Source organism: Grammomys surdaster, unplaced genomic scaffold (assembly GCF_004785775.1).
Source record: "Grammomys surdaster isolate TR1022 unplaced genomic scaffold, NIH_TR_1.0 263, whole genome shotgun sequence".
Classification (NCBI taxonomy): Eukaryota; Metazoa; Chordata; class Mammalia; order Rodentia; family Muridae; genus Grammomys; species Grammomys surdaster.
Genome location: NW_021604704.1, coordinates 3,031,281 through 3,054,535, shown reverse-complemented (window position 1 = coordinate 3,054,535; position 23,255 = coordinate 3,031,281). Strand labels below are relative to the sequence as shown.

Here is a 23,255-nt window from a genome sequence, read left to right as displayed (position 1 = left end):
CTCTCTCTCTCTCTCTCTCTCTCTCTCTCTCTCTCTCCTCGCCCCCTCCCTCCCCTCCCCTCCCTTCCCCTCCCCTTCCATCTTTCTTCCTTCCCAAGATAAGAGCTTTCCTGTGTAGCTCTGGCTTTTCTGGAACTCACCCTAGCCACCAACTTAGAGATCCACCTGCCTCTGTCTTCCAAATGCTGAGATTAAAGGTGAGCGCCACTAAGACCAGCTTGCATTAGGCGTTCTAAGTTTTGAAATCTACTGCTCAGCATTCTACAATGCTGGTTCTGTTCGTCTATATTTAAGTATGCTTTATATTTACAAACTATTTCTATTTATGCATATACCAGCTATTTCCTAGGATTTTCTAATATCCAAACAACATAATTATGTCATATAATTTCGTGGGTGCAACTTAAGAAGAAATATTGGTTACACACAGACCGAGGAAAAGACAGATATGGATACTAAATTTAAAAACATGCTGATAATCCAAATATGTTCTTCAGTCTAACGTTCCCCCTCATAAGAGCTTCCCGAAAGCCATGAAACAAGAAAATCAATGGGCCTAATTTGATTTGTTTCCTCTTTCCCTATCTATTATGTATTGATGTAACATTATAAAACTGTGGAAAGGATCCAGATCCCTCATAACTTGAGCAATGAACCCTTGAATGCCAGGGGAGCTTACACCTATTGCCAGGAATATGGACCAAATTCTGGAATAGCTTAATCCACACTGCCACTGTAGATGCATTCTCTCTCTGGGCCAGTAGGTGGAAGCACACACAAGTGTACAGCATTGCTCTGTGAGCCATAAGATCACAGTTCTTCGAGTAACCTGTTTCTGGTTTGTTGGTTTGAATCCAAAAGATCAAGAGGAAGAAAAACTGGGCAAAGATTGCTGTGAAGATGGATTTGTAAAATAATGATAGAGAAGAAGAGTTTTATATTTCTATTTTGGTTCTGGCCTTTTAAAAAGAAAGCACTGTTATTTTAGCTCTGAATTTATAATCTACTTTCAGATCCCTAGAGCTCATAAAAAAAGTTCTAAATTTAGATAGCTGTCATTTAAGATTCATGTTCAATTAGGAAAAACTGAATGTCAAGTGAATATGATATGATATTGAGAAATTATTGGTGATTTTGTTAGGCATGATAATAGTGTTATCATTTAAAACAGGAGTGTTTCTAGGTGAAATGAAACTGCTGTAGCAATCTCCAGTGGCAGATGGTTAACAGGAAAGGGTAGTTTGAACAGAGAACGACAAATGTTTTCATAACTGCTGGAGCTCAGTGCTGGCTTTAGTTATATTAGTCTCCCTTCCATTTGAAAATTCCCAAAATAGAAGGTGGGGAAAAAAAAGAAAATAGCTATGTTCTATTAATTTAGGCTAAGATTAGGATTAGGCCACTGATAAAGGTTTATCTTTAATGAGATGTCATCTTCAGTCACAGTCATTGGATTATTTTAATCACAATAGCATCATACAAAATCAGTCACAAAAATCTCATAAGGACTGCATCAACACATGCCAGATTTTATGATAACAAAGAGCATCTTCTCTCTACTAGTGTTATCTTAGGATCCTTTGATACAAGCAGAATGGGGGGCAAAATTGAGGTAAATTTAACATGTTGCTTTCTGTGCTTGAGACTTTACAATACATGATTAAAGCTGCTTTTAGTTCTCTCAGAATAAAAATACGAACAGAAACAGAGTTTTTAAGGGAAGAATAAAATTAAACCAAGAAGTGATTTTAAAAGAATTATCTTAAAATTGAGCAGGATGTTAGAGACCCTCTCTGGTCTCAAGGTAAGACCCTACCTTCAGCCTTTTTGGATGGATACAGCACCTCTGGAGTATAAGGAGGCAAGTGTGTACCCTGTGAAGGGAAGAGCTGATGGGGTGAAAGATTTTTAAGGGCAGGACTAGGAAGAAAGGAGGGAGAGAAGCTATGATTGGGATGTAATGTGAATTTAAAAAATAGACCGTGGCTTCTTCGTTCCCGGACAAAATCTTATCATTAGAGACCCTTCCTTATTTAAAAGGTGAAATTTGTCACTTGTTGATTCTAGTGGTGGCCTGTAATGCCACAGTGAACAACCACATACTCTCACAGATCACACTTTCAAATAACTGTAGACACTGATTATCTTCTCCCTATATTGGACTCTTAGAATACAAAAATCCTGGGTACCCATGACTCGAATGTCTTTAAGAGCTCTTCCATGCCATGGGACTTCATTTGGGATTCAACTATGTCTAGAAGTACTCAAAATCTTTCCAAGGGACATGTGCACTAGATTTTTTTCTTTAAAAATTACCTATTATTATTGTGAGCACCATACTGTGTATGTGGAAGTCAGAGGACACCTTTCAAGAGTTGGTTCTCACCTTCTACTTTGTGGAGGCAGGGTTTCCCTTCTTTCTCCTACACTGTATACTTCAGGCTAGCTTGCATGAAAGCTTCCAGGCTATTATGTTGTGGGTATATCAGGATAGGGCAGCAGGGCAAGAGCTTTTACCCACTGAAGCCAGCTTGCTGGGCTCCGGAACTAGGATGTTTTAAAGCAATCAATTTCCATTTCCTCCTTTACCATAAACTGGTCTGGATGGAAACAAATTCTATCATCTGCTACTTTTCCTTTCATATCTCTAGATTTACAATCTGCCATCTCAAAAGACCAACTGCTCCTTATCCCCAAAAGCCCGTCTACCTTCAAAGACAGTTGGGGAATGCAAAGCTCCTGGAGGGGAAGACAGCTTAGAAGCAAAGCTGAGACCTGAGGAAGGAAAGGAGGTCCTGCCTTATATCTAGACAATGTGCTCATAATAGAGCTTGGTCTATGTTAGAATTTAAAATCAATAGTCAGATGAATGTTATCGGGATGCCCATTAATGTTCTATTTATTAAAAAAAGAAGTTAGACTTTTTTCTTTGACAGAAATCAAGTCTGACTGGCTCTATGAGTTGACGGAGGATTTCCTTTGTCAGGTAGGTTATGTAGTACACATTTTCTTAATTGTAGCTACACTGTTGTGAAGGAAATATAGCTAAAAGAACATTCGAGGTTCTGAAAGAAGTTTTCTTACACTAAAAGATTTAATTATTTTTTAGATTTTATTTTATACATAGGTGTTTTGCTTGTATGTACCACATACATGTCTGGTACCTACAGAGGCCAGAAGAGGGCAAGGGATCTCCTGCACTGGGAGTTATAGACAATGTGAGCTGCCATGTGGGTGCTAGGAATCTTAACTCAGGTTCTCTCCAAGAGCAGCCAGTGCTCTTAACCTCCGAGCCATCTCTCTAGCTCCATAACAGAAGTTTTTATATATCAACTTATAGCAGACCCAGCTCAAAATTATAGCATGTTTGCCAGCCAATGTTTTGAAGCCTGTGACTCTACAATGGAATTTTCAGGCTTTTCTGTTCTGGTTATCCTCTTTTATAAACATTGTGGTGTACTGCTTACTATGAATACTCCAGGGTGAAAGAGCAATGTGTAATGGTGGGAGTGTGGCTTTGTTTTGAATTCTATATACTTTCTAATTTATGTGGCCTAAGATTCCATTTTGGATTTCTAAGCTATGGCAAACAACCAATCAAAACATTTACATCTTTTCCAGTAAATAGTCACTTATGTAAGCTGAACTTGTCTTCAAGTTGAGTTTCTTTGTTTCAGTTCTTTGGATTCAAACTTCTACATAGATAGGTAATGTATTAATTAGCTTTCTGTAGGGTACAACTTTTAGCATGGCTCCCTGAGGCTCCCACTTCTTGCTATGTAGGTCCTGGGATGTGAGCTTGATCTAATGACTCAGTTCTAGCTAATAAAACATGCCAGAAGAGATGTGCAACTTTGGGAAATAGGTTCTAAGGCTGATCTTTATCTTTGTTGCTTCCTTTGTCACTGCTAGTAGCCACCCTATTTTATGAAGAGGTCCATGTGACAAAGGACAAAGGAATGTTTCAGGCTAATGGCTCTTAGAAACTGAGGTCTTTAGTACATGATTGCTAGCAGCCATGTGAATGAAATTGGAAGCAGATCCTCTCTCAGAGGAATCTTAAGATGGCTCTGGTCCTTATGTTGCCATCTTGTGAGAGATCTAGAGCCAGAGGATTTGTCTAAGTTGAACTTCATTCCTGATGCTCAGAGAGTGAAGTAATACATGGTTATTGCTTAAAAGCCACTACATTTTGGAGTAATGTGTTATAAAGCAATAGACAATGAATGCACCATCTGATTTGGGTATCTTGAGTACTGAAACTTGTATACCTTCCTTTTTCTATTTTCCTAATCAAAGTCATGGGTTAATTTTGCATAAAAATATTAAAGACGAAATATTGTATAATGGCATCCCATAAAGCCTTCCATAGTCTCTTTGGACATTTATCCAAGCATCTACAGATTATTTAGTTGTACTTGGCTCATACTGCTCCATCTTAAACACAGTTATGTGATGGTCAAAGTGAAGTAGTGTACTGAAATCAGGATACTGTTAGTTGTGAGTTTCCTTTTATGGCAATATGATGACATTAAAGACACAGTTCTATGTGTTATTACACATTTTGAGCTGACAGAGAGACTTCCTATATGGAATCCTCTACTCTCATCTCCCTCTTCTTCATTAAGATGCAAACTCAAGATTTTTTGGGAGACTCTAGGTCGTTTTAGAGCCTCTTCTCTGAAGTGTGCTGAAAAAGTAAGAGTACTTGATATAGCCAGCTTTTGTTTCCTTTGCTACTTGCCCTTAAATAAGAATTTTTTTTTTACCTGTGACTTCAGGTCTCTTGAAACAGATGAGTTCACAACTGTTGCTAAACTTGAAGAAAAAGGTGTTAAGATTTTCTGCAACCAATATCACTTAAAACTTTACTCAAGAAATAAAATGTACACTCACAATTCAAAAACCATGTAAAGCATCCCATCTGAGCTATATGTCTCCAACAGCTCTACAATGTGTGGATGCTTCAGCATATGACAGATACTGGCTTCCCGCTTTAGATCTGCAAAACAAACACACAGCACACTTCATTAGGTAGGAGCCAGAGACAATTAGAGTGAAGGATGAATGAATGGATGGATGTGATCTATGGTAACATGAAGACTTCTCTGTCTAAAAAGATGAAATCCCCCATTTAAACTGAGCTTATCTTCTCACCCTTTCACGGCTGTGGCAATACAACGTTCCATATCTTTGTCAGCTTCCATCCAGATACGGGAGGAAGCTCTTACTAATGAAGGCTCTCATTCCTTTGTGCACAGAAACAGCTTGTCCCAAAGTAAAATAAGTGCATGGATATGCTCACAGACTCTTGTAGTCAAGTTTCAGCCACCAAATTGATAATTTCTCCTTGATCTGCTGATAAGTAACTCAATTTATTGTTTTGAATTTTACCTTTGTCTTACTTTTCCTTAAGCCAGGTAAGAATAAAATGTAGCATTTACAGACATTTCACGGAACTTATGTCGAATATAAAAAGAAATAGTATGGTTTACACAGAAAAGCACTGTTCCCAGAGCCAAAGTTAGAATGAATCAATTGATTAGTTTTTGCGGTGATGGAAATGGAATTCAGGGTCTTGTGTATTAAAAGTATGTGATCTGCTGTTGAATTACAGCTCTAGCCTGGGAAATTTTTAAATATCATTTATAAAACATGTTGACTAACTCAGGATCTTTTAAAGAACAAACAGATAATGCAGGTAGCACTGTCATGTATAAGATGACAGTACTGTTTGCAGCTGAGCATGGTAGCATCTGTTTGTAATCCTAGCACTTGGAAGGTAGAGGTAGGAGGATCAGGAGTTCCAAGGCTACCCATACCTAGATGGTGAGTTTAAGGCCAACCTAGGCTACATAAGACAATATCTTATAACAACAGCAACAAAAAACCCAACAAAATCATATTTGGAAAACAAAATTAATATCAACATCCTCACATTAAGGTTGGCCAGGGACATCACTTGTTTTGTGTATAACTACAGTCTTCTACTACTAATAGTTCTATACCTGTTTGTTGATGCATAAAAAATACAATGTCATATTTTTATATTCGAAGGTAGAAGGGAGACAAGAAAGTAAGAACCAAGTCCAGACTGCACAATTCAAAGACAACATGAACTCTTTTCTTGTTTATTAATTCAAACTTAGTCAACAAGAGCAACGGCTGCACATAGAACTTTACAAAACCTACACACATACAAGCAACATAAAGAAAAGAAGGCAGTACAGAACAGGGACCATGAGAAATGGGGAGATCAATAATGCGATGTTAAGAAAGTCAAGGAAGTTATTTCTAGAGAAAATAAAGGGTTATAAAGGTAGTTAAGGTTGGAATCTGAGAAAAGGCCATGAACACTCTGAGCTGGTAAAATCCCAAAGAGAGGTCAGTCGAGTCAAGAACCAGTGACGTCCTGAGTGAATGTGTGCTATTGACATGTACACAGCCATGTCAAGAACCCAAAAGCCCCAGACCCACGGGAGTGGCACAGCCTTCCCCAAATGAGGCTCTGAGGGATGGCAAAGCCTTCCCTGGGTCCAAGTGGGAATGCTGAACATCTACGAAATAAAGAAGGTGGATATGTAGGGAGCGAGTGAAGTCTTGAGTGAATGTGTGTGGTTGACAAGAACATTCGTGGCAAGGACTCCAATGCCTTAGATCCATGGGAAATGGAATCACTTCTCTTGGCTTAGGCACAAGGAAATGGCAAAGCTTTCCCTCCTGGTCCAAGTGTGAATGTGAAAGTATATGTAGAAAACACCCACAGTAGCTTTCTCTCCCTTCCCCACAATGTTTACAGCCTGAGGATTGTTTCTGTTCAGACACAGTTCCTGCTATGATTGCCAAACATGCCTGCTTGATTTAGCTGTATACCATAAATCCCGCCTCTTTGATTTAGCTGTATATGATAATCATGCTGAGCTTGGAGGTTGAGGGAGTACTGCAGTTTCTCCATCCTAGAGCACAGACCACTTGATCCCATCTTTTCTTGTGTCTGTCATTTTTTTTTCTTCCCTCATCGCATCTAGGCAGGGTCTTGGAACCCAAGCTATGGAAGGATGTGGCAGGTCAGGGCTGAACTTGGTATACAAGAGATAATTATTAAATGTTAGATTGAAATTTATCATTTGTCTCTCTGAGCTGAGACTCCAACCATTTTGTGAGGTAGGTACATTACTGATGAGGAAACTCACTCAGGATTGGAAACCTGGCCAAGACCACACAGCTCTACAGTTATCACAGGAGTGAGCTTTGAACCCTGACTACAAAGTCAGCCAGCTTTCCATTATGCCATGTTATGGATGTGGGTATGAGCACAGTTAAAGAATCCAAAAATAGAAAAGAAAAGAAGGAAGAAAAACTAGTAGAAGAAATGGCTGGGCCAAAGCAGCTTTTGCTCGGCTACTCACTGTGTTTGTGAAGGAAACACTGTGTGTGGCTGCAAGTGGCCCTGCACTGATAAAAAGTCCACAGAATCTGGAGTCAGAAATGGTGTGAATCTTGCCTTTGTCCCTGCCACCTGCCTACCAAGTACCGACTTCTATAAATGACTTGCTTTTTGTCATCGAAATGGGAATGGTGAGAGGTCATGTACCTTCAGAGTCGACTAATGGGCTTCAAAGAGCAGTGCTAAGATCACAACAAGAAGCCACAGAGGAGAGGACCATGTAGAGCACAGCATGTGGGGTATGAGGCCAAAGGATGTGTGTGTGTGTGTGTGTGTGTGTGTGTGTGTGTGTGTATGTTTGTGTGTGTTAGTGTTCACCTCAAAAAAAAGAGAAAAGACTGGGGCCCAGGAAAAATGCCTCTATGTTTAAAACCAGTTGGGAAGGCCCTGCAGGAGGAGAGAGCGAAACAGTTGCAGGGCCTGTGCAGGGAGATGCTAACTAACCACAAGGAAGGTCTTTAACAAGTGTGTTGGAGAGCCAAACTGGGCCAAACGACATCACATGTCTGGATGACTGCTCTCAAGAATCTTCTGCTTCCCATCTCCAGGGAAAGCTTGAGAGTTTTCTAACTTCTTTTTTATCTTCTCTCTAGATTCTCATTTTATCACAAGTCACTCTCTGTTTTTCACATTAGTGACTCCTATTCCTTCGTTTCTGTTCTGATGAAAGGCAGTTTTAACTCTGCTCTGACAGTCAGGAAGCAAACACAATTCAGTGTTTGCCACAACCAAGCCTAGTCTCTTCCCGCTCTGCAGTTCCTTTTCCATTTTGCCCCTTTCATGTAACTACACCATGCTTCAGTTCCCACTCTTTGCTACATGACAGCTTTGTTACACTGAAAGCTTTTAGTAGAAACAGATCTGCCAAACGCCCTCTGCGCTCGGCTGAAAAAGCTCTTGGTTTAATACCTACCACTCTCCAAACAAAGGCAGAATTTCTCGGGCCCTTGCTTTCCAATAACAATGTGACATAAATATCGGTGAATCTGACATTTTGTAGCCAAAATGCTGACAGGATAGCACAAAACTGACAACATAAAAATAAATTTGAGATGATAGGGACAGCAATGTAAAAAAAAAAGCACAACTGTTTTCCATAATTCAAGTATCAAGTAAATAGTGCAAATAAAAAACATACTTTAAAAAAACAAGTGTCAAAATAAAAAATAAATTAAAGTCTCAAAAAGCAGGAATATATTGTATATGCTTTTTAAGCTGTAGATACCAAAAGTAGGAAACTCAAATGGTCATTTGAAAATGTGAGTAAGGAAACATGCATCTGTTGAGTGTTGTTAAGTCAATGACGACATAGTCGGCTAAAACTACTGCTTGTCTACATAGTGACTCATGAGGCAGGAGGGGAAGATCTGGAAAGCAGATCCTTTGGCACAACTGTGTGACTGCTTACAGATGCTAGCATGAGCCACACCTGTGAGGAACATGGCTTAAGTGAGGCCATCTCTGCTTAGAGCGACTGCTTGGTTAGTAATTGGCAGCCTTCACCATCTCCTTCTTCCTTCCCTCTTCTCTCTTCCCCTTTCCTTAGGAAATTTTTGAAAGAGACTTTCAATCCTCGATTTCTATATTTAGTGCCCTCACATTTAACTATGTAACTATATTTAATCAACTCATTTCCTTTTAAAAGAGACACTAATGATACTCAATTTTATAGCTCAAGTCAGTATCATATTTAAATTAAATCAGCATACTATACAAACTTAAAACTACTATTAGTTTCCTAAGAAGTTTGGGCTGGCCAACAGCAATAATACTGTGCGTGCCGTTCACAGGACTAATAAGCAGTGCTATGTATGGCACTGGGACTGGCTTATCAGTCTCTTAAATAAGGGAAAACTAGAGAATCTGTTTCAGTAATAAGTTTAAAAAATAATTTCCTGAAAAAATTTATTATTCCTTTTACAATCACTTATTAGAGTTCATAAAAATTGGGTACCATTTAGTGCTGTAATTCTGCAGCAAGCTTATTTGACAATGGGTAAGAACTAGGTTTGATATTTATAAATATGATTGAAGAAAGGAGCAATTTCAAAAAGGTTTAGTTTTAGAATAGCAGTCTCAATCTCAGTATCTGTACTTAAAAAGCCTACACATAAGCGTTCGGTTGCCCAGGAACCTACGATGAAGATTAGATCAGCTATTTTAATAATATCATATTTGATCAAATATATGAAAAATATTATTTGAACACATACTTAAAATTAATAAAATGTTACTTTTGTGTTCGTTGAGAGCCAGTATGTATCTTATGCTTAGTCTATATAAAAACAGTTACAATTTAAGTGCTTAACAGCAACATGTTAGTAGCAGCTACAAATGGTACAGCTCTTAGACAAATTGCTTTGTTTTTTATTACCTTTACTTATTTGTGTGTTCATGTGCACATATGTGACAAAGTTACATATGGACACCAGAAGACAGCTTCTGGAAATCAGTTCTCTTGTTCTATCATGTGTTGCAGGAATGTTCTCAGGTCATCAGGCTTGATGGCAAGGAACTTGAGCTGCCGAGCCATCTCACCAGTCCAATTTACATGAACTCTTCTCTTCTTCTATGACCTCTCCCTCATCAAATTCATACCCCCACACTGCCAGGTAAGCATTCTACCCATAAGCTACATACCCCAAGCTCTCTTATACCATTCTCAGACAGACATTTGCAGTTAATAATTTAAAAAAGAATCTAAAGCCAATTATATGTAATTCAAGAATGTCTACAAAAGGAACCTGTTTTTTTCCACTATTGTTAATCTAAATCATTTATTTGTTCTGTCATTTAAAATTATTTTTATTTTGCTTAATTTACCAAACAAGATGGTATATAGTTGTATACACTGTATATAGCTGTGTGCTTCAAAACTTAATGGAATGAAATTCTTTATAGATTCTAACACTAGAATGTGCAATAAAATATTTGAGATTTTCAAGCACCCACTTCAAGTACTTACTAAATAATTGTGATCACCCATGTAAGTGTGTGTGTGTGTGTGTGTGTGTGTGTGTGTGTGATTTCATTTTACAAAGAAAATGAGGTCCTGGTTCAATGATATAAGTTGCTAAAAAATCACATAATTCCTAAGTAAAGGACATGATTAATGACAAAAGTCCGGTGCTCTTGACATTATACCACAATGACACCCGAGACTGTGTAGTTTATGTAAGTCCCAAGATCTAACTGAGGAACAATGCTAACACAATAATGCATGCCTAGTTGTACAGCTAGCAAAACTTTAAACATTTCAGCTTCTTCCTGTTGCACTGTTACCAATGATGGCCAGAAGCCTGACGTGAACTTCCTGACAAAGCACAGAAATACTCTGATCCACTTCTAAATAGTGTCTAAGTTGTATCATAAACTCAACAGTTAAAAATTCACTAAGAGCTGACACAAGCTCCAAACTCAAACAGAATATCCTAATGTCTTAGAAATAATTGGGGCCAATAGCAATGTGTTTATTTAAACAAAATAAGTAAATGAAATCAGTGTTGATAACATTTTCCATGCCGTCATAAAATCTATAACCATATGATGTTTTAAGAAAGGAATCTAGGCAGAACCTTGGAGAAGTTATATTAGTAAAGTCATTTGCTGCAGCTGAGTTCCACCTTCATATAATAACCAATATGAAGGCTAAAGTACAGTTAAGATTTGCTTTAATAAGGATATTTTTCTCAACTGGTGATGATTCAAGTCCCAGACAGATCCACACAAGCTATTTCTTTGCTCTTTTACAGATTTTACTATTATCTCTACACTTTCTTTTCACACACTTAAAGAGTTCTGTGCATTTTCTAATTTTTTTGTGTTCTTGCCCACCTTCTATTCCTATAAGCAAAACTCTCATTCGTCTTTTGAAAGAAGAAAGGGGATTGAGGATGTTTGACTAATAAGTTTTGTTGTTGTTTTCTCAACTTGAGAAATGCGCATTGATTAGAAATTACTCTTAATTGCACTGAGGATTTCAAAATGAATGAGATTTTGGTAATATATTTCTTAGAGTTTTGGGTTCTGCTTGTTTTTCAACTCATTAGGATGAGTTGGTAAATAACTGCCTAAAAATGTGACTTATTTACTTTGGTTTTGTTATAAAAGTGTCAGAACATTCCTAATCCATATTTAAGTACTAAAAATCATCGATCTTACTAGTTGGATATTAATAAATGTTCCAGGTGACAAATTTAAAGCTCTTTATTAATATTTATCTTCTGGCATATTAAAGTGTCTTTAAAGAAAAGCATCTGCTTAAAAGCCATTTGTGGGTAAGCACCAACATTAGATTAAAAAGAAACCAACTTATTCGTTTCAGAAAATATAGCCTTCAGTAACTCTGTGCAAGGAGTTACTCAACCATGATCATGGCAGAAGTCTTTTGGGGGGGAACAACTAATAAAACATGTTAATCAGGCAGCTAAAAAGAGAAGGCAGCAGTAACTGAGGTCCAGAGCAAATCAAGTTCAGTGCTTCATTTTCTCAAATATTCAAATGATTATTGAGATTATATATTTTATGCACGATAATAACTAAATACAATGTTCCTAATGTCTCTAATAGGTACAGTTCTTGGCTTGCTTTACATTTGGGGATGTGTACATCAAGGAGGGACAAATCAGGGCATTTTAGGATGATAAAAACCAGACACCTATTTCAACATTGTATTTTTCACTTTAAAAAAGGAAATTGAATAAACCCTACTTAATGCTTCAATTACTTCTCAATAGTAAAGTCTTAAGAAGCACCATATACATTGGTAGAGGAGGATGCTTTGTAAGAAGATGAAATGCATTCATTTGTTAAAGCTCATTTTATCGTACATAAATTTTATCCAATAAAGTTTAAGTAGCAAAAAAGTCATTATAATAAAGTAGTTCAACTAATTTGTCAAAGTAACAAACACATACATACCAAGTGCATAATATTTCCTGATTATGCTATCTAGATTTACTTCCTATTTTTATTTATTGATAAATAAATGTATTGGGGATCCCCCAAAAGATAAATACCAGGATAGATTTCCTTACCACTCACTTCTCTCTGCCAAGGCTTTCTCCATTATGAAGCCACTGCAAGTGGGGCCAAAAATTTCCTCAGAAAACAACTTATGATCTAGTTTAATATATAAATAAGTAAATAGCTTAAGACCAAGGATGTCTATGGTACAGTGAAATTATTATCAATGGTTTTAATTACACAGCTTCCCCCATCTAGTCATAGAATCCTTTTGTCAACAAAATATCATAGAATAGTATAAAAGCTGTGTACTGCAGTTAGCATCTGGAAGCCCAGTAATTGTGAGTCCAAAGCAGAAGGGCTGCAAGGCATGGGCTACAGAGTGAAACTGCCTCAAAAAGAAGTATGAAACACATTTATATCAAAAGTATCAAATTTTGACATTAATTGTGGAAAACACCAATGGAAAGAATAAGGTAGTTGTTTTACTAAACACTGTAAAATCAGAGATAGAGATACACTTACAGATTCATATACACAACCACCAAATTATTTGTATATTTTATTTTGATAGTCTACTAATAAAGTGTATTATCAAGAGAAGCTTGCTAACAAGTGTAGGTAAATAGCCATTTAGTCTTCACTTTTTAAACCAGTCAGGTCCTTGGTCCAGGGAAGGCTGGATGCTCCAGTGTCAGGGAATTTGAGGGCGGGGAGGTGGGAGTGGGTGGATGGGTGGGGGGCACATCCTCATAGAAGCAGGAGGAGGGGGGATGGGATAAGGGGTTTCTGGGGTCAGAGAATGGGGAAAGGGAATAACATCTGAAATGTAAATATATAAAATATCCAAAAAAAAAGCTTTGAAAACTACTAGAAAATATTTAGTTCAAAGTAGAATCACCCAGCAGTTGCCAGAAAGTGGTAAAAAGATGTTTTATACATAGTATAAGGGAAGAGCCTTCTGAAAGGGCTCTATTTTCCCAGTGTTTTAATAAATTTTAGGTGTATTATACTGCCTTGTCCTCATAACAAACCTTTCATTTCATCTTCTGTAAAAATAAGGAAGTATCTTATTTAGTGCCCAAAATATAGTAGCTATCTAGACACATAATTTAAAACTTATTTGGAGCCAGAACTCATTTCAGAAAGTCTGTTGAAATAGTAGGTGTTCTGTCTCCAAAGAGTCTTCGGTGGCATTTAAGGGAAGTACAAAAGCCACGAGTAAGGTCAGGATCAAGACAGGTAATCGTCTAACGTACCTCCTGGCTGCTATGACATGGGGAACTCAGGCTCTGTCGTGCACTCCAGCAATGAGCAGTTTTGAGAATAACTTTTGAGGTTTCAAAGAGTAAAATTCTCATAACATTTCAGCTGTTTGCTGCCAAACGCAGCACTGTGCTATGTGAAATGTATAAAACTACTATTAACTCTGTTCCTCTATTCTTTGAAAAAAAATTATGAGAAGTTCCCTTGGGGATATTCTATGCAGTCCAATTTGCTGTTTCCCATCTTGATATCAAAATAATATAAATTATGTACTAATTAGTGTATAAATGTTTACAAGAATGAAATAAATATATTTTAGAGTGTCTGCCAAATAATGACACTGAAGCTCTTCTCTAGTTTTCGTAGGCAGAAAGCCAGAATGTGCATTTTCTTACTCTGTAAAGAACATACATTTATAATCAATCTTCTTTCCTCATTTTTTCCCCTCTGAATAGCTCTTTTGCCAGTTCATCAAACTGGAGATGAATAAAACAAAAGTTTCCTTAACAATTGAGTTTGAGAGGCAGAGGCTTCTCACATCTGATTCACACATAGTTGAGTGGAATCCTCTGAGCTATAGTGAAAATGGTTAGATTCAAGACAGACAGGCCAGCCTCACCTCCTCTTCCTTTTAAGAATCAGTGGTCAGTCATAACAAAAGCCCTAACTCATGACACAGCATTACAGTAAACAGTTACAATGGACACATTATTTAGATCATTCTAGATAATGCCTCATTTCATATAAAGTTTTATAGCAGTTTTTTTTTTTTGGTTTGCTTAGGACTTTCTTGGCCACAGCACTGAAGGTCCTGTGTCGTGGGAAGTTACCCTTAGTCACAGCAAATCAGGGCAGTCACATTATTCCATAGATCTGGCATGTACCTTTCAAAGCATTGACACTTTCAGTAGGAAAGTACTTGTGCTGACAGTATAACAGACTTGAGGTCAAAGGTCCATTTAAAAATCCTGTCCCCAACAACTGGTAGCTGTACCACCCTTAGAGTCTTCCATTCTTCATCTGTAAAATGGGAAGAGTAAGAGAACAACTTCTACTCAGGATTATGGAGAAGTCTAGAGAGTTTGGAAAGCACAGGAAAGCACTGTGTCTAGTACATAACATGGTTCTTTTTTCTTTGACCATTTTTGATAAAAGAAATTTCTTCCTATCTTTACCAAAATCATTTGAACCAAGTCTAAAGACAAAAAGATGGCAATGTGGATATCCATTAGTAGGCCACACTGTTATAGAGTTCAATACAACTTTCACAATGTACTTTTTCATCTATAACTTTCTGGTAAATCATTCACTTCTTGGAGTTATCCTCAGAGAAACCACTGCTTCTCCTCCTCTTTGTAGTCACAGCTACATCACCTGTCCATTGTCTTTCTTCATCACCTGTCAAAACAATTTCCCTTCCTGCTATTAGCCCAGTTTCAGTCTTCACTAACTACTGTCTGGACCACAGCAATAATCATCTAATGTGCTCCGTTCCCTTCAGTTTCTTCTTTTCATTCTACTCATTAAAGTGTTATCGGAGTTTAAAGCACCTATTATCATATTACTCCAAACCCTTTCACTGTGCTCTGTTCCATGCATTAAAATGTTATAATCCTTCAGGCCGGCTTTGAGTTTTACCTCCAACCACTTAACTGGAGTCCACAGATCTATTTAGCAGCATAACTGGAATCTAAGGGCTTTTTTTCTTTCCTCTAAAAAAATTCCACATATTTACATTTCAGCTGTGTTCCCTTCAGCTTCTGACCCATGTTTATGTGCTTTAAAATGCACCTTTTAAAATTATTTATTTATTTTTTAAAATTATTTAATTTATATCCCAAATGTTGCCCCCTCCAGGTCCCATCCTCACAGAATCCTTCTACCATGCCCCAGCCCATTCACCTCTGAGAGGATGAGGCCCCCTGGGTATCCCCCTGATTAAATCTCTGTAGGATTAGGCACATCCTCTCCCTCTGAGGCCAGACAAAGCAGCCATCTGCTGGGAGCCTCAGTCTAGCCTATGTATGCTCTTTGGTTGGTGGCTTAGTCTCTGGGAGCTCCCAGGGGGCCGGGTTCCTTGACACTGTTGGTCTTCCTGTGGTGTTCTCATTCCCATCAGGGCCTTCAATCCTTCCCCCCAACTCTTCCATAGGGGTCCCCAACCTCAGTCTAATGTTTGGCTATAGGTATCTGCATCAGTTTCAGTCAGCTGCTGCATGAAGCCTCTCAGAGGACAGTTATGCTAGGCTCCTGTCTGCAAGCATAACAGAGTATCATTAATAGTGTCAGGGATTGGTGCTTGCCTATGAGATGGGTCTCAAGTTGGGCTGGCTATTGGTTGGCCAGTCCTTCAGTCTGCTCCATTTTAATCCCTACATTTCTTTTAGACATGGGAAATTTTGGGGCGAAAGTTTTGTGGGTGGGTTGGTGTCCTTATCCCTCCACTGGGGCTCTTGTATCCGCAGTTGTCAGGGAAATGCAAATGAATATGACCCAAAGGTTCCACCTTACACCAATCAGAATGGTGAAGATAAAAAATTCAAGGGATAGCACATGCTATGGAGGATATGGAGAAAGAGAAATATTCCTCCATTGCTGGTGGGGTTGCAAACTGGTACAACCACTCTGGAAATCATTTAGCAGTTCTTCAGAAAATTGGAAATAGTTCTATCTGAAGACCCAGCTACACCACTCCTGGGCATATACCCAGAAGATGTTCCACCATACCACAGGGACATGTGCTCTACTATGTTCATAGCAGCTTTATTCTTAATAGCCAGAAACTGGAAGCAAGCCTGATGTCTCTGGATTGAAGAATGGATACAGAAAATGTGGTTCGTTTACACAGTAGAATACAATTCAGCTATGGGATGGGTCTCAAGTTGGGCTGGTTATTGGTTGGCCAGTCCTTCAGTCTGCTCCATCTTAATTTCTACATTAAAATTTAATTGTCCCTAATTAAAATTTAGGACATCATGAATTTTGCAAGCAAATGGATAGAAACAGAATATCATCCTTAGTGAGGTAATCCAGACTCCAAAGGACATGCCAAGTGGATATTATACAGAATACCCATTATACATTCCACAGACGCAAAGAAGTTAAACAAGAAGGAAGGCCCAAATTGAGGAAGCTTGGCTCTCACATAGAAGGGGGAACAAAATAGTCATGGGAGACAGAGGAAGGGAAGGAGTTGAGTGGGAGACAGGAGGGGGATGGAAATAGGGGGGTAGGATCAGGTTTGGGGAGAGCCAAGAGGCCCAGAAGTCCAGGAAAATGAATGGTAATCTGCAACTAGTAGGGGTTGGGGGGTAGTGGACATCTCAAGGAAGTCCCAGAGACCTGGGATGAGATAGGCTCCAGGAGTCAATGTGGGTGACCTTAGCTGAGATGCCTAAAAGTGGGGTCATAGAATCTAAAAATGCACCTTTTTAAAATCATCCAAATTGATTGTCATAGAAAAGGAAGAGGAATAGTGGGACAGATCAGTAGAGAAACCAGAAGGTATAGGAGGGTAAATATGGTCAAAATACATGATGTACTTGAGTGAAAGTATCTTTACGAAATGCATCACAATAAATGCTCCTTCCCCATTTAATACTTCATATGCTTCTTTACCCTGATGGACGTCACTCATTCACCTAAGTCCCAGTCCCACTCAGCTTCACAGTTGTTTTTAACAGTCTTCAGCAGAGGTAGGCATACACTGCTGTGATGACCCCTGCACCCCATGCTGTAAGATCTCAGCATTTACCAACTCTGCCTGCTGCTGCTGCTGATTCTGCCAATCTTGCTGGAAGGCAGCACTCAATGCACAGAACCCACTCATCCTATGTCTACTGTCACATAGAAGCACAGAGAATTCTAAAAATGGACATTACTGTAAGCTATCATAGGAACACTCCTCTTTGTGTTCACATTTTACTCAGAAAGAAAATGAAGCCCTGGTAGGCAGGAGACACGCTCAAATTCCCATGGCTAATTTATAGCCCAAGTGAAAGATGAGCACAGGCTTTTGATTCCCAATCCATCCAGCAGTCTGTTATCACACACTTTCTATGGAAGATGATGCTAAAACCATCCAAACTTTGAGGCAATCTCTTCTCAGTAGCATATTCCCATTGATTAGACTTTTCAGAGAATGCTTAAGACATATGGTCACAGGCATCAAAAAGGTATGAGTATTGCTCTCCACAGTTTGTTCCCATGAATGCAAATGGAAAATTTTAAGGTACTGCCACGACACAGTGCACCAACTTTAGCTAAAGTAATGTATATTTGGCATTTCTATGCCTTTGTGTAGTTCATATACTGTATTATTTAATAGTATCATATGGCTCTAAGATTTTTCTTGGAAAAAAACACTTAAGATCAAAGGTCCCAGGAAAATTTAACAATTTAATTAATTAATTTTAACAATTAAAGGCATTTATATGTGTATCGATTTACTATTAGTTAACTAGTCAGGAGTTGAGTTTTTAAAAAGAGCACATCTGACTTTCGTCCACTAGAGGGAACTCAAAATCACATATACCTAACAAGGAAGTGTAGTATCACTAAGATCTAAGTATATATTGAAGTGGTTGCCAACTGGGTTCTTGTCTTGCCCTTTCCAAGAATGAGGTGGGCAGACAGCCAAGAGTGTACACAGGAGAGGTACTTTATTATCACTGGATTAACAGCCTTAAATAAGATTAACCAATTTTGAACTGGAAAAACAGGTCTTTGTGGGACTGGTGGGAGTTGGGAGGGGGGACCCTCTAGAAAGTACTAGAGACCTGGGAGGTGAGAGGGAACTCGTAGAGTCCATATCCAGTAGAAGGACAGGGCATCAAGTGGAGGTATGGGGTTGCCATCCTACAGTCAAAAACTCTGACCCAGAATTGTTGCAAAAGCTTGGAGTCTTAGCGACTGAGGCATGATTGAGTGCCCCTGTAGGTGTGGAGTCAGTCCTTTCGAGTTGCCTCACCAAGTTCTGTCTGTTCTCAGTCTGTCTCTGATGGGTCTTGAAGGCAGTCTTCCTTTTCTTTTTCCTCAGAAGAACATTTTAATGCTCATCTACTCAGTTACATTGGACAACCTGGGCCCCTAATTGGCTGACTATGTATGCATAAAAATAAGGTGAAAATGGGACCAATCAGAGAACAGTTGTCCAGCTTGGAGTGGGGTAGGGGGGGAAAGCTGATCCCACCCAAAGTACCCAATCAGGTCGCCAACTCTGCTTCCTGCCACTACAGTGGCAGGTACACTTAGCTGTCAGAAGGAGTTGTATCAGTTTCAGTTGCTATCATGACAAGAATCACATTTGCATCTGAGGCTATTCCTGTGATCTTTTCCAGGTGTCATCCATTTCTGTTGTCTGGAGGTTATTGTTAAATGAAACAGTCTGACTGTTGCTGGCCACAGCCCATTCCTCACTGTGATGCTCTCAAGGGCTCTTCCTGTCATCTTTCCTTTAGCCAGGGTTCTTTGTTCCCTGCTGACACTTCATTGACAATTTAGATGGTGACAATAGGGGGTTGTCAATCAGCAGTCTAGTACCAGCAATTCCATTGCTCTCAGGGTTGGAGCATGGGGCCTCCACTTATCCCTACTATTATTGATCTTGATAATAAAATTCACAAATAAGATAATGATTTTCCTTTAACTTGTCTATTGCAACAATAAATATCAGCTGACCTTTACTGGGCATGTTACTATGAGTCAGGCTGTTCTACATGAGTTGACCCACTTAATCCTCACAACTTGAAGGGACAGACAATACTTATATAAGACAAAGGCAGAGAGCAATTCAGTAAATCACCCACAGAATAAGCAGTAAAAGAAAGATTTTTAACCCAGGGAATGAATGAAAATCAATCAAAATCAACTCTCTCTCTCTCTCTCTCTCTCTCTGTATGTGTGTTCCATGCACATTTTTATGTGCAGATGCACTACCCATGTAGGGAGATGAGGAGCTGAGAAGATGACACTGAAGTCTTCCTCAATTTTTCCATCTCAGTTTTTGAGCCAGGGTCTCTCAGAGAGCTTGGAGCTCACTGCTCTGTCTCTTCCCTGTAAATGTTGTGGATATGGGTGTATATCATACATCTGACTTTTATGTGGGTTCTGGGGATACAAGCTCAGGTCCTCATGTTAACACAGCAAACACTTTACCCACTGAGGACCCCTGACATAATGCTTCTCACGTCTGGAACTGATCAACTCTGAAGAGGAAATTTACAAGTAACCTATTTCTCTGCATTATTTTAAAAAATAGACCCCAACTTCACTAAAGCCAAGCTTAATAACATCAATGTTTAGTAATTAAATCCTACTATTCTGTAAAAAAAATCTTTGTTTTCTCAATTCAAGTCACCTAATTATCATTTCAAAAATTACTTTGTATTAAGGTACAGAATTATTGAAGCATGATGACTAGGTGGGGCTCTAGGACAGCTGTCTGAGGAGCTCAGGGAAAACCTGTCTCCTGGATATACCAAATCCTCCCATGGTGTCGGAATGAGGTGGCTTCTAGAAACCCACCCCAACACCAAAATCTGTGGCTGTTCAAGTACCTTACATAAAACAGTGTAGTATTTGCATGCAACTTAGACTTTAAGTCCTCTCTGAATTGCTTATAATACCAATGCAATGTAAGTGCTGGGAGAGTACTTGTTATGCTGTATTATTTAGGGAATAATGACAAAGAGTGAAAGTAAACGTCTGTACTTGCTCAGTACACACACAATTCTGCCCCCAAATTTCCAGTTCACAATTGGGCGAGTCTCTGGCTGCAGCTCCTGAAGGTGCAGAGGTCTTACTGTATTCAGCTGGTTAGAACCAACAAATACAATCATTTCATACAATCACTGAGATCGATCAACAGGCTTACACCAAACTGAGAGGCATTTATACAATACAACAATCTCCAGAAGCTGGGTAAGAACAATGGGGAGCCTCCACAGTGGAGAGAGAATGTACAGGGGGTGTGGGTACTTGCTTCCTACAGTGGGTTTTACATAAATAACTGTTCAGCTGCTGGATTTCGGATCCTCTCCTTAAGGCAAAAAGTACCATTCAGGGTGGAGTAGGTGATCACCTACTCCAGTTATCACATTGAGGAAGGCCTAGAGTGAACAGGTGAACAAAGCTAACAAAACAGCCAGTCCTCCACCTTCACTTCCAGAGTCCACCCTGCTTCACTTCCAGGTAAACTCTGAAGATTTAGGAGAAGAAGATGACAGGGTATAGTTAGCCCTTTCTGGGGAGCTCTGACCTGGGAGAGAGCTGCAGAGATGGTTTGGTAGCTGACTTATAACTCCCATCTTCTGCAGCTTCCTAGTGTAAAAGGTCTATTCTGAGTACATCCAGCATCTGGTGAATACTGGTAGATGTCATGCTCTCTGGCCACTGAGTATCTATACCATTTGATTTTGATAGAGAACCAGGAGTGCATGAAGTCATACTACACTCTCCCTACTTCTACCCATACAGAGAATCTGCACGGAATGGTCAATGAGGTATGAGTTCTCCATCTCTTGGCATTATTCAAATTTAGGTTAGTCACCACTGGGTCTGTGTGCCCACACAGGGCTGCTCTATAGGAGGAGGTGACCAAAGAGGAATATATAGTTCAGTAATATATAGTTAGATATATATAGAATATATAGAATATATATAGAATATATATATATATATATATATATATATATATATATATATAATATATATAGAATATATAGTTCAGTAAGTAAATCAAGTAAATCACAACTCAGTAATGAGTAAATGAACCAGTGCTTCCATTTAAATAATGGTTTAAACACACATTTCTCTACAACTTCTGAAAGTTCTTCATAGTTTTGCTTTACTGTATGAGAATTTCAGACATGCATATAAGCTGTATCAATCAAATCCATTCTCCAGTTTCCTCCAATCTCTACAACCCTTGAAAGCTAGCTAATAATTCAATAAACAAATTACAAGTTAATAGCTTAAAAGAATGAGCTAGGAGGCAGATGTATACTGGATAAGTAAAACAATTTTCAGATAGGAGAAAGTAAATACTCAGTGGATCAAAGACAGTTGAAGTCCCATTGTGGCTACCACTATGATGTGCCCCTCAATCTATGATGGTAGGGGGTATAAAGGACTGGCCATATAGGTATAGCACAATGAATTATATTATATGCTACTTCCTCTCAACAGAAACACAGTCATGGAGAGGAGGGAGACTCATACAAGACCAAGGAGTAAAGAAAACAGGAATGGCCCAGGAAGTCAACTAAAACTTAAAAAGCTAAGAAGCTTCTGAAAGTTCAAAGATTTATAAGCTCCTTTGCAAGGTTATCTAAGCCACAACAACTTCCAAAGAGAGGGTATTCTTTGATCAGCCTCCAGGGAGCACCAGAGACACAGCTTCCATCAGTTTCCACCTATGCTGGAGTTGGCTTTTCAGTGATGCTCAGGCTCCTCCAAGTAGCACTTCATCCATACTCCTATAACTCATTGCTTCCAGAAGCTAGATTTTAGTGAGATAAATGGTTTCTTTGACCTGTTATTAGTGCCCCAGATAGAGTGAATGGTGGTTTGTTCATGTTTTCCCAGTAAAAGTTACAGTCAGCTACTGATAAAGGGATGAGACAATACCAAAAGCAAGTTTATCCTTGTGAGATATGGGACCACAATGGACAACCCTGGCTTAAGGAATCCAAGTATGCTATAGAGGTCCAAGCATCCTTAAAACAGTCTAGGAATTTTCCATTCTGTTCTTCGTTTGTTTATTCTTTCCCTCCTCCAAAGGATTCAAATATATATAACCTGTAAGGGCTTTCTCAGCCTCCTAAGTGTCCTTACCTACCCATTCCATTCACTGGTCACTTCACAATAAATGTCTTATATATCTAATTATTTCCCAATAACTGCCTCTGTGTAGAGCCTGAAATAACATATGGAGGTTGCAACAAGGGAAGACTGTGACATACAGGCTGGTTATGCTTATCAAACTACTAAAGAAAGTTCACAAATAGGAGGCATTAGGTATTTTTAGAGTAACAGTGCTGGTAGAGTAGAAATCAAGAGTACCAGATGCACTTGTACAAACCTAGTCTGTGGCCAAGTAATTTATTACTTCCTTACTTTCTGGAGACTTTGGACCCCAGATACATAGCTCAGGTCAAATGAAGTGCTGTATTTAAACAGGATAATCACTTAGAAACTTCACGTGCCAAACTAAACAACCTCAGCCTCATTTAGTTAATGTTGTCTAGTGGAACTCCTGTAATTAGGCTTAGATGTTCCTGTGTGTCTCATCCTATCAGCAGATACACCTCTAACCTAAGACTCTTCTTTATCAAACTGACTGGATTAAGAAAAACAAACAAACAAACAAACAAACAAACAAACAAACAAACGCTCCAAACCCTACAGACACTAGACAACTTATGGGGCTGTCAAAAATGACTCAGTTTTTCTCTGGTTACTTATAGCTAAGTTACTCCCATGTCCACAGTTTCTAGGCAACTGTTGAATACTGACCTAGGAGGGAAGGAAGGAAGGAAGGAAGGAAGGAAGGAAGGAAGGAAGGAAGGAAGGAAGG

General features: G+C 38.8%; 1 protein-coding gene across 4 annotated transcripts in view; it reads right to left on the bottom strand.

Moving 5' to 3' along the window:
- The window catches only part of Cask (calcium/calmodulin dependent serine protein kinase), a 337,083-nt gene that overhangs the window by 198,697 nt on the left and 115,131 nt on the right, over positions 1–23,255 (bottom strand). For all 4 annotated transcript variants that reach the window (XM_028776008.1, XM_028776009.1, XM_028776011.1 and 1 more), the window contains exon 3: positions 4,897–5,002. In XM_028776008.1, coding sequence (XP_028631841.1) covers positions 4,897–5,002 — 106 coding nt within the window. The remainder of the gene's footprint in view (positions 1–4,896; positions 5,003–23,255) is intronic.